This window comes from Thamnophis sirtalis, unplaced genomic scaffold (genome assembly GCF_051295495.1).
Source record: "Thamnophis sirtalis isolate CommonGarterSnake01/CBP01778 unplaced genomic scaffold, rThaSir2_p1.2 scaffold_5, whole genome shotgun sequence".
Taxonomy (NCBI): Eukaryota; Metazoa; Chordata; class Lepidosauria; order Squamata; family Natricidae; genus Thamnophis; species Thamnophis sirtalis.
In genome coordinates this window covers 139874326-139887062 of record NW_028261385.1, presented here as the reverse complement: position 1 = coordinate 139887062, position 12737 = coordinate 139874326, and the positions used below count along the sequence as shown (strand labels likewise).

Below are 12737 nucleotides of genomic sequence, written 5' to 3'. Positions count from 1 at the left end.
AGAGAGGCTGGTTGGCCACCAGGAGGCGCCTGAGGAATGGAGCAGCGGTGAGAACCCAAGGGAGTGTACTCATGACATCAGGCCTTGGAGTAGTGACGAGGAGACAAGGGAGGTGGTCCTGGAAGCCCGGCAACACCGGGCAGATCGACGGAGAAAACAGCTACGCAGTTACAAAAGATAATTGGACTCAGCTGGTTGAAATTAGGCTCCTCGCAAGATTGTATTTAAGGAGGGACTCGGGGAGGAGTCTGATTTGCAGGATTCAACTTCATTCATAACGCTGGAGAAGCTGTTATCTGTCTATGTCGAAGTCTGAGTTGCTGCCAAGGTTCTTATCTGTTTGCTTATGCTTGGGGCTTTCAGCCACCGAAGTTTATGTTTCCTGTTGATTTAAAGTGCTGTGAAATTCCAGTTAAGCTTGTCTCGGCATTTGTTACTGAACGGAGGAGGGGATCAGAACAGGTGGCTAACTTTTAAAACTCATAAATATGTTCTTTTAAAAAATGTGTAACATTTTGAAAAACAATGACAACTCAATACCATATGCTGTAGGGAAAGCGATAAAGAACACAGAAATAAGTATTTTCAGCAAAGTTCAAAGCATGCACAACAAGAAGAGAAAAAGAAATAAGAAATACAATTTGCACTCCAATTTTAAATAATTAAAAACCCTAGAACTCATTAGAGCAGGTGTATCCAACCTACAGCCCATGGGCCACATGTGTTCCTGTATAGCTAGTAATGTGGTCACAATATAAGCGCCAAGTTGTTTTACTCTATGCACAAACAAAATTGCAAAGAGGACACAATGTGTGGATTTTCGCCAACAATCTTTGCAATAGTGTAGTCAACATAATTTTTCAATGGTTTGGTAGGAGAGTTAAAATATCGGCTGTTAATACCCTGTTTCCCTGAAAATAAGACCTCCCCGGACAAGGTGAGGGCCGAGGTGGCGCAGTGGGTAGAGGGCAGTACTGCAGGCCACTTCAGCTGACTGCTGTCAGCAGTTCAGCGGTTCAAATCTCACTGGCTCAGGATTGACTCAGCCTTCCATCCTTGCTACTTTGCAAAGCTGACAATTACTGATGCCTGACTGTTCTGACCCCCTCCTCTGTTCAGTAATGAAAGCCGAGAAAAGCGTAAAATGGAATGTCCTTTAATAACAAGTTCAGACTCTCGGTGGCTGAAAGCCAAGTAAACAAACAGATAAGGACCTTGGCAGCAAGGCCGACAAACTTTGGCAGCAATTCAGACAAACTCTGGCAGCAATCCAGCCTGCCAAGTTCGTTTCTCTTTAGTCCAAGCGTTGACTTCTGCAAGAAGGGCGTGGCACAAGCAGTCTCTTTTATAGTCTGGAGAGGAGCTTAATGACCATCAGCTGAGCGTAATTACCTCCTGTAATTACGTAGTTGTTCTTGACACCAAGTAGCCCTTCGACAGCGTGCATCCCGGAACAACTCACTGTTGATTTCTGGATCACTCTCTCTTGTCTCCTCCCCACTGATCCAAGGCTCAGGCACCACCTGATGGCCAACCAGTCTCTCTGCGCCCTGCTCGGAGTCGGAACCCTGTCCAGGGTCCTCCACATCCTCCAGGGCCGACTCATAGGGCCCCTCGCTGTCGGAGTCTGGTGGCAGTTCCAACGGCTCCTGCCGGTCCACAACACCTGACATACACTAAAAAACTCCCTTTTTACAGCTCTCTAATCTCTTAACTTGTGGTAAGTTGGAACAGCTGAATGGAGCTGAGCATTTGCTGGCCGGATGCCCTTCCTAATGCCTCATGGAGTGTGCAGCAGATATTTTCGTCTTTGCACCAAGGAGAGAAATATCTACTTAGGATTGAACTCCCAAGTTTCCAAGTGGGAGGAGAGCATCTGCGCCACTTGGCCACCATGTTGCTCATTCCTGACGTATACTTTTATCTAAATCCTCTTGTATTGGTGCAGCGGTACCAGAAGATCCCAGAGTACTTAGCAACATAGCAACAGACCATCTATTACCCTCCCCAATCTAAATGAAACATTACTCCTAATGTTTGCTAAGTGCCAGTGATTGCTGTTATTAATTACCTCACTGCAATGAAACATTTAAGAAGGAGAGGGAGGGGGGTGACAACTAAATGATATCAATCCCCCGGCTACTTCATTAAAACAGTTATTTAAATTACCCAATCTTACCGATGTGCGGGATGATAAATTACTCCAGTTATTCCATTAATATAATGCTTGCTAAAGTTGAAAACGTGGCTCTCTTGGTAGCTCTGATTTGTTCCAACGCTAGATCAAGAAAAGATACAAGGACTTATTTGATGAAATAGGATTTCCAATAAATTATTGCTAGGCACGTCAACTCATATTTACCTGACCAGGTAGCTTTTCAGCTCACCACGATAATTGATGACTAACAATTCAGCTGACCACTGAGCGCTGGCTTTATATTCCAGGAAGATCAATCCTGCAATGGCGTAAGTCAAGTCTCCTGGGAAACTAGTATCCTATTTAAAATAAAGATTAAAAAAGAAACAGGTTTTCTTTTAAACAAAGAAATTAAAAAAGGCTTCAACCACTAGAAAATATTTTCTAACTGAAACCAAACTTTAAAAAAAAAACAGAAGTTAATATCTCAATAGTATATTATTTAAAATAACCCTAATGTTTTATAGAAGAATATACATTCTTCACTATTAGTATGAAGTAATTTCATCATATAGTGCAGTGGTTCCCAAACTTGGCAACTTTAAGACTTGTGGACTTCAACTCCCAGAATACTCCAGGCAGCAGAGCTGCCTGGAGTATTCTGGGAGTTGAAGTCCACAAGTCTTAAAGTTGCCAAGTTTGGGAACCACTGATGTAGTGTTAACACTTATTAATAGTACATTAATAAACTAAAAAGAAGTGCAAATTCTTTCGATTAGATTTTCTTTTCCCCAATATCCAACCATTCCTGCAATTTAAGTGTTTGATAACAGGCCTATCAGAAAAGTCTAGTTAGCATATTTATTTGATTGTCTAAAATTATATTGTGGCAATTGAGATTTTTTGATCCACAAAAAGCCAATATGGTATGGTGATTAAGGTGCTGGCCTAGATATCAGGGGATTGTGAGTTCTAGTGCCAAGTTAGGCATGAAATGCAGCTGGGTGACATTCGGCTAGTCACTTTCTCTCAGCCTAAACTCACCTCAGACTTATTGTGGGGAAAATGAAGGGAGGTACGAGGATTAGGTATGTTCAAAACCTTGAATTACTTACAAAATAATGTGGCGAGATAATAAATAAATAAATACATGAACACACATCTTCCAGTATGGAAATATTGGTACCTAAATGATGTTCTGTTTAGAAATATTATTTTAGAGATCATCAACAATTTTAGGTCAACCCCAGCAGCCTTCTTGACATAAATAAAATTAAATACACTTGTTTCAAGTATCTGCAAACAAAGATATTTGTTTATGCAAGTTTACCAACACAGGTGCAAACTTGCTACTCAGCCAAAATGAGCAATAGCAATAGCAATAGCAGTTACACTTATATATACCGCTTCATAGGGCTTTCAGCCCTCTCTAAGCGGTTTACAGAGTCAGCATATCGCCCCCACATTCTGGGTCTTCATTTCACCCACCTCGGAAGGATGGAAGGCTGAGTCAACCTTGAGCCGGTGAGATTAGAACCGCTAAACTGCAGATAACAGTCAGCTGAAGTGGCCTGCAGTACTGCACCCTAACCACTGCACCACCTCGGCTCTAAAGCATATAACCATGATGGTGAACCTATGGCATGCAGCGCCCTCTCTGTGGGCATGCAAGCTGTCGCCCCAATTCAGCTCCACCGCGCATGCACCCACGCATGCATCGGCCAGGTGGTCTTGAGGGTCTCTGACTTGCACGTGCAGGGGGTGGGGCACGTGTGGGGGGCTGCTCACGGATGCACAGGGGGAGTGCAGGGGGGGCACGCGGGGCCGCGAGCATGCACAGGGGGCAGGGCACATGCATGGGGCTACGCGTGCGTTGCATTTAGGGGGATCAGGCACACATGCACACATTTGCATGCGCGCACAGACTTTGGGCACTTGGTCCAGAAAAGTTTAGCCATCATTGGTATATAACAAGGCAAGTTCTCAATTAAAGAGGTTAAACCTGCAATGGCTAAGGTCAATGACGTGCGGTGAGGTGTATGGCTGGTGAAGCAAAAAGAAAGAAAGCGGCTTTTGGCCACCCTGCCGCCCCGGCGCTATGTCGGACATAGCGGGAGGGCTTCCCCGACACAGAGAAAGCAAACTGGTGGACTGCCCTCCCTGCCTCTCCATCTGAGTGAAGAAAAGCACACACACACACACACACACACACAAATTACTTACAATTAGTTACAAATTACATTAATTTTGAATTCCTCCCCCTCCCTCCGACCCACATACCTTTTCCAGCTGTGTCACAGAGGATTTCAGCTCTGCTCTTGTCTGCCATGATGAAAATGTAAAAATGTAAAAGGAAAAAGGCAAGAGCTGCTGAGGTCAGGCTGGGTTAGCTGCTGCCAGAGTCCCCAATGGATGACTCTGCTTAACTGTTTAAAAAAGCCTCTAAAAAAACGCCCTCTACAGGAGGAGGCGAGAGAACCACGTGCCTCATCTACATAAGGAATTTTTCGGCTTTTAACCCTTGCTTAACTCTGCTCGAGTGATCATAAAGATAGACTAAATGAGGCACGTGGTTCTCCCGCCTCCTCCTGTAGAGGGCACTTTTTTAGAGGCTTTTTTAAACAGTTAAGCACTAAGCAGAGTCATCCACTGTGACTCTGGCAGCAACTAGCTCAGCCTTTTTCCTTTTAATTTTTTTTTCTTTTCATGATGACAGTGGTGAGGCTCTGCCTCCCCCGCCTCACCTGACTGCACGTCACTAGCTAAGGTGGTTCCATTACATGGTAATCGGACTTGTAAAGCTTGTAAAAAAAAAAAAAGGAAAAGAAAATACCGGTTGGATGAGGAAGAGTTCACTGCCGACCAAGTCAAATACTCGAACAGTTCCTGTGCTTTCACCGTAGGCAAGCAAAGTGCAATCGTGACTCCATGCGACACATCTCCACTGGGGATTCGGATCTTTGGGGACTACATGGAAAAGGAGATAAAACAGATGGACTCCAAATCACAAGTGGTTATAGCAAAAAAAATAATAATCCCTTTTTCCAAACTGCAACTTTTAAACAGTTGCATAGCAGATACACCTCCCAATGTTCCCTATGACAAAGCCACTCTAAAAATAACCGTGCTTTGTTTTATAGCTTCTCCGCGCTGAAGGACGGGCGTAATGTTGTTTGGATAATCTATGAACCATGGAGTGGAAGCGGGCTCATGAATCAGTCACAGACCGAGAACTCTGAATGATAATGAAAGCCCTTGAAAATTATGGGAAAGGAGAGGAAAAAAACCCAGGGCTGCACTTATATAAGGGCATCTCCACAATCACTCTGAAAACTATGATTAAAAAAAGAGGGAGAGAGAGGAAGAGACAATATTATTTCGTCTGCCTATTTTACATCCATAAATGTTTTAAGAGGCAAGTGTGATTGATTGATTAATTACTTTGTTTAGGACAGAGTGATTACATGTTCTACTTGTTGATTGGTGCTTCCCTTTGTTCAGGGATCATACAATCCGTTTCTCTTCTATTTCTTTGGGTGCGTGTTGTGGCCCAGCTGGAGCCGTTGGAGCTGCCACCAGACTCCGACAGTGAGGGGCCCTATGAGTTGGCTCTGGAGGATGTGGAGGACCCTGGACAGGGTTCCGACTCCAAGCAGGGCGCAGAGAGGCTGGTTGGCCACCAGGAGGCACCTGAGCCTTGGACCAGTGGGGAGGAGACAAGGGAGAGTGATCCGGACACCAGTAGTGAGTTGTTCCTGATGCCCGGCACCGAAGAGCTAATAGGCGTCAGGAACAGTTGCGCAGTTACAGGAGGTGATTGCACTCAACTAGTGGTCATTAGGCTCCTCTCCAGACTATAAAAGGAATGTTTGTGCACACGCCCCTTTTGCAGATGTCAATGCATGAACTAATGTGAGAGAACATTATTGTGAGCTTGGCAGGCTGGATTGCTGCCAAAGCTTATCTGTGCTGGTTTGCTGCCAAAACCTAAAATAACAGAATGTAAGTTCTGGCCACCTCAAAGCTCCCATATTTGTTGTACTTTCAAACATTCAGTACTTTCGTTTTGAACAGAGGTACCATAACAGGCTGAACATGCAAAGACAAGCACAAAGGAATATTTGGGAGCTTATAAATTCGCCAGATCCAAATTGCTAAATCCATGCAACCGCTGACATAATTTGAGAAGCAGTTATCTTTCATGTGTGGGAATATTTTTTTTCTCACCAGAAGATATTTTCATTTATAAATTTCGGTTTGAAGAATAACTCAGCCATAAAATGCAAGCAAATACCCTTAATGATATAAATTATCTACCCGTCCAAGGAATAGCCACATCATTCTGACTAACGATTCACTCCTTCGCCAAATGATCGCCTTCACTGAACCAATGTAGCTTTAGTTCTACAAATAAAAACTTCAAGGAAGTGTAAGCTTTGTGGAACAACTCGCCACAGTCCACCCGCCATGGTCATCTTGCCAACAGCCAATTTGCCATGGCCAATTCACCAAGAGACAACTCGCCACGGGACAATTCAACAATTCAATTTAATTACTTAAAATAATTACAATATTATTTTAATTTTTGACATTTGCATTTCATTTTCTCCCTCTGGCATGCTTTCTCTAATGATTCCATTCCACCGTTTCTTCGATATTAGTGTCACTCTTGTCCTGCGGAGAGTTGGCCATAACGAATTGGCCGTAACTGAATTAACTGTGAAAAATTGGCAGCGGAGAATTATCCTAGAGCCGTGATGGCGAACCTAGGGCACACGTGCCACAGGTGGCACATGGAGCCATTTGTCAGTCAGCTGGCCAGCGCACATGTGCGCGCTGGCCAGCTGACTTCGGCCTTCTTTTGAGACCATTTTTCGCCCACCAGAGGCTTCCCTGAAGCTGCGAAAGTGCAAAAAACCGGCCCTACGGGCAAACCAGAAGTTCAGGAATGGACTTCCTGTTTGCTCATAGGACCGTTTTTTTGCCCTCCGGAGCCTTCAGGGAAGCCTCCAGAGGTCGAAAATCACCCTTACGCATAAACCGGAAGTCACTTCCAGTTTGTTGGTAGGACCGTTTTTTGGCCTTTGGAGCCTTCAAGAAAGCCTCCTAAAGGCCCTACGGACAAACCGGAAGTCACAATTCCCGAACTTCTGGGTTCCCAGTAGGTCCATTTTTTGCCCTCCAGAGGCTTCAGGGAAGCTTCTGAGGTCTTGGAAGCCCCTTGTGGAAAGGGACAGATACTAAACTGCATCAAGCCACAGCAAGCTCAGTGGAGCCAAAACATTAATCACCCTTTGTAGAAAAGGAGAAACATAAAGCAACAAAGAGAAAATAGGATGCAGTAGCTAGAAGCCAAAATGGGACTTTTGGTTAGAACTGCATTTGATAGTTTGTTTTGTATTATTTTTTTCTGGATAAATTGTAATTTACTCTCAAGTGAAAAATTACTTACCTTGACATTTCCCAATGACAGACCCAAATTCATCCTTGGCAGACCTGCAACATTCAAAATGCATGTTTTTACCGTTCCAAAATATCTTGATTGTTGTCTACACTATTTTTTTCCAAAGGGTGAGATTACACCAATCTTTTGAATGTCACTTTAAATATTGTGCATTATAAAAGGAGGTAGGTCCTTTAAAAAGATGTCAAAGTAAGTGGAAGTGAAAAGTAAGCATCATTTTAAGCGAATGTATTTCACTATTAAATTTAAAATATGGATACACTTTGCATAATTCACTGAGCCGAGGTGGCGCAGTGGTTAAATGCAGCACTGCAGGCTACTTCAGCTGACGGCAGTTCTTTGATTTTGATTTGATTTGATTTTGATTTGAAGTGTATTTGTATGCCGCCCTTTTCCCTGGGGGGGACTCAGGGCGGCTCACAACCCAAGGGGGAGGGGGAGACAAACTTTTAACATATAAGACAATACATAATTAAAAACACAACATTCATACCATTCGGGCGGGTTACAGTCTTAGCCCCAGGCCTGACGGGATAGCCAGATTCTGAGGGCTGTGCGGAAGGTCTGGAGGGTGGTGAGGGTACGAATCTCCACGGCGAGATCGTTCCATAGGGTCGGAGCTACCACCGAGAAGGCTCTCCTCCGCGTAGTTGCCAGTTGGCATTGACCGGCAGATGGAACTCGGAGGAGGCCTAATCGATGAGATCTAATAGGTCGCGTGGAGGTAATTGGCAGTAGGCGGTCTCTCAAGTACCCAGATCCACTACCATGTAGGGCTCTGCAGTTCGGCTGTTCAAATCTCACCGGCTCAGGGTTGACTCAGCCTTCCATCCTTCTGAGGTGGGTAAAATGAGGACCCGGATTGTTGTTGGGGGCGATATGCTGACTCTGTAAACCGCTTAGAGAGGGCTGAAAGCCCTATGAAGCGGTATATAAGTCTAACTGCTATTGCTATTGCTACTATCTCCTCATGTGTCACTCAAAGCTCTGTTTAACAAAGGAAAAAGAATGCTACAATAGGCTCTCATATTCAGAATTTATCTTATTCCTAAAACAACACTTAAATTCATGGCAAAGAGACAAGAGAGATAAAAAATCCAAATTTTCTTCTATATCTTGGTTGCAATTCTATAAATATATTTGTGTAGGAGATGACCAGGCTGAGATTAAGGGAGGGGTCAAACGCATTATCAGTCTCGAGTCCCTTTGCACTCACAAGAGATAGAAGTCCAGCCCACCTTGAATTTCTTTGACTATTATCTGCCGCCAATTTGCTTTGACCATTAGTAGTTCAGATTCTTGTACAGAATTTTAGCATACAATAAACCTATATATAGAGCCGTGGTGGTTAGAATAGAGTATTGCAGGCTAATTCAGCTGACTGCCAACAGTTCGATCCTGACCTGTTTAAGGTTGACTCAGCTTCCATCCTTCCAAGGAAATAAAATGAGGAGCCAGATTGTTGGGGTCAATAGGCTGACTCTGTAAACTGCTTAAAGAGTGTTGTAAAGAACTGTGAAGCAGTATGTCTATATCTAAATCTATATCTAAGTACATATTTGTATCTATATCTATCTATCTATAGATCTATCTATAGATCTATCTATCTATCTATCTATCTATCTATCTATCTATCTATCTATAAATCTATCTATCTATCTATCTATCTATCTATAGATCTATCTATCATCTATCTATCATCTATCTATCTATCTATCTATCTATCTATCTATCTATCTATCTATCTATCTATCATCTATCTATCATCTATCTATCATCTATCTATCTATCTATCTATCTATCTATCTATCTATCTATCTTCCTATCTGTCTATCTATCTTCCTATCTGTCTGTCTGTCTGTATGTCGGTCTCTATCTGTCTGTCTGTCTGTCTATCTATCTCTATCGATCTATCGGCTGTCTGTCTGTCTGTCTGTCTGTCTGTCTCTATCTATCTATCTATCTATCTATCTATCTATCTATCTATCTATAGATCTATCTATCTGTCTATCTATAGATATATCTATCTCTATCTATCATCTATCTATCTATCTATCTATCTATCTATCTATCTATCTATCTATCTATCTATCTATCTATATATATATATATATCTATCTTCCTATCTGTCTGTCTGTCTGTCTGTCGGTCTCTATCTGTCTGTCTGTCTGTCTGTCTGTCTCTATCTATCTATCGGCCTGTCTGTCTGTCTCTATCTATAGATCTATCTATCTATCTATCTATCTATCTATCTATCTATCTATCTATCTATCTATCGGCCTGTCTGTCTATATCTATCTATCTATCTATCTATCTATCTATCTATCTATCTATCTATCTATCTATCTATCATCTATCTATCTATCTATCTATCTATCTATCTATCATCTATCTATCTATCTATCTATCTATCTATCTATCTATCATCTATCTATCTATCTATCTATCTATCATCTATCTATCTATCTATCTATCTATCTATCTATCTATCTATCTATCTATCTATCTATCTATCTATCTATCTATCATCTATCTATCTATCTATCTATCTATCATCTATCTATCTATCATCTATCTATCTATCATCTATCTATCTATCTATCATCTATCTATCTATCTATAGATCTATCTACCTATCATCTATCTATCTATCTATCTATCTATCTATCTATCTATCTATCATCTATCTATCTATCTATCTATCTATCTAAAGATCTATCTATAGATCTATCTATCTATCTATCTATCTATCTATAGATCTATCTATAGATCTATCTATCATCTATCTATCTATCTATCTATCTATCTAAAGATCTATCTATAGATCTATCTATCTATCTATCTATCTATCTATCTATCTATCTATCTATCTATCTATCTATCTATCTATCTATAGATCTATCTATCTATCTATCTATCTATCTATCTATCTATAGATCTATCTATCTATCTATCTATCTATCTATCTATCTATCATCTATCTATCTATCTATATAAATCTATATCTACATCTATATCTACACACACACACACACACACACATATCTTCTGCATTCATTTCAACTGCCTAATTCATTTGAATCAAGGTGACAATTGTGTTATTCTTCACTTACCTTATTTCTATAATCTGGTCTTGAACAACTGCTAACAGTTTTCCATTGCTACAAAAATAAAAAAAAGTTTGAATGAAAATCATAGGCGATTACTGCTTCCAAGACATCTCAGGAATCATTTAATATAACAGAGTCTTAAAAATACTTGGCAAATGTGAGGTAGTCTCAATATTTTATAGCATCACAAATCCTCTCTCTCTATTTTTGAGTAAACAAATTCTCTGCCATTACAAATAGATTCAAAGGTTAAATTGTAGAACATGCCACTAAATTGTGGTGAACATGATGTTTCAGGAAGTACGAGGAACTTGAACGTATCCTGAGAATATACAGTATCTCTAGTAAATATATAAACCGGGTTGGTACTGGATTTAATCAAGAGTTCAACAATGGAAATAGTAGGGCTCAGGTTAGCCGTTGTTAACTCAAGTGTAAGTCTGATTAAATCTGGATCTAATACTATCTTTGCACTGCATATAATAAAAATCGAGAGAACATGTAAGATGAGAAATCCTATGGCTGTCACAAAACAGAAAATTCATTTCTACTGCCGAAATACATCCCTTTCGAACATTTCTCCCAAATCAGAAACTGCAAAGAAATATAAGCAGCCAACAGCAGGATTTGGGGAACAAAAACTGGAGACTAAAACCAGGGGTGAAATTCAGCAGGTTCTGAAGAACCGGTAAAGGAAATTTTGAGTAGTTCAGAGCAGTGTTTTTCAACCTTGGCAACTTGAAGATGTCTGGACTTCAACTCCCAGAATTCCCCAGCCAGCATTCGCTGGCTGGGGAATTCTGGGAGTTGAAGTCCAGACATCTTCAAGTTGCCAAGGTTGAAAAACACTGGTTCAGAGAACCAGCAAATACCACCTCTGGCTGGCCCAAGTGGGGTGGGAATGGGGATTTTGCAGTATCCTTCCCTTGGAGTGGGGTGGGAATGGGGATTTTGCAGTATCCTTCCCTTGGAGTGGGGTGGGAATGGGGATTTCGCAGTATCCTTCCCTTGGAGTGGGGTGGGAATGGGGATTTTGCAGTATCCTTCCCTTGGAGTGGGATGGGAATGGGGATTTTGCAGTATCCTTCCCTTGGAGTGGGGTGGGAATGGGGATTTTGCAGTATCCTTCCCTTGGAGTGGAGTGGGAATGGGGATTTTGCAGTATCCTTCCCTTGGAGTGGGGTGGGAATGGGGATTTTGCAGTATCCTTCCCCTGGAGTGGGGTGGGAATGGGGATTTTGCAGTATCCTTCCCTTGGAGTGGGGTGGGAATGGAGATTTTGCAGTATCCTTCCCTTGGAGTGGGGTGGGAATGGAGATTTTGCAGTATCCTTCCCTTGGAGTGGGGTGGGAATGGGGATTTTGCAGTATCCTTCCCTTGGAGTGGGGTGGGAATGGGGATTTTGCAGTATCCTTCCCTTGGAGTGGGGTGGGAATGGAGATTTTGCAGTATCCTTCCCTTGGAGTGGGGTGGGAATGGGGATTTTGCAGTATCCTTCCCTTGGAGTGGGGTGGGAATGGGGATTTTGCAGTATCCTTCCCTTGGAGTGGGGTGGGAATGGAGATTTTGCAGTATCCTTCCCTTGGAGTGGGGTGGGAATGGAGATTTTGCAGTATCCTTCCCTTGGAGTGGGGTGGGAATGGGGATTTTGCAGTATCCTTCCCTTGGAGTGGGGTGGGAATGGGGATTTTGCAGTATCCTTCCCTTGGAGTGGGGTGGGAATGGAGATTTTGCAGTATCCTTCCCTTGGAGTGGGGTGGGAATGGGGATTTTGCAGTATCCTTCCCTTGGAGTGGGGTGGGAATGGGGATTTTGCAGTATCCTTCCCTTGAAGTGGGGTGGGAATGGGGATTTTGCAGTATCCTTCCCTTGGAGTGGGGTGGGAATGGGGATTTTGCAGTATCCTTCCCTTGGAGTGGGGTGGGAATGGGGATTTTGCAGTATCCTTCCCTCGGAGTGGGGTGGGAATGGAGATTTTGCATTATCCTTCCCTTGGAGTGGGGTGGGAATGGGGATTTTGCAGTAT

General features: G+C 42.4%; 1 protein-coding gene across 2 annotated transcripts in view; it reads right to left on the bottom strand.

The window, feature by feature from the left end:
* The window catches only part of NBAS (NBAS subunit of NRZ tethering complex), a 191288-nt gene that overhangs the window by 168942 nt on the left and 9609 nt on the right, over positions 1 to 12737 (bottom strand). For both annotated transcript variants that reach the window (XM_087716997.1, XM_087716998.1), the window contains exons 5-9: positions 10715 to 10762; positions 7590 to 7633; positions 4971 to 5104; positions 2363 to 2496; positions 2180 to 2278 (exon numbers count right to left, since the gene is read on the bottom strand). In XM_087716997.1, the coding sequence (XP_087573123.1) occupies positions 2180 to 2278; positions 2363 to 2496; positions 4971 to 5104; positions 7590 to 7633; positions 10715 to 10762 (459 nt within the window). The remainder of the gene's footprint in view (positions 1 to 2179; positions 2279 to 2362; positions 2497 to 4970; positions 5105 to 7589; positions 7634 to 10714; positions 10763 to 12737) is intronic.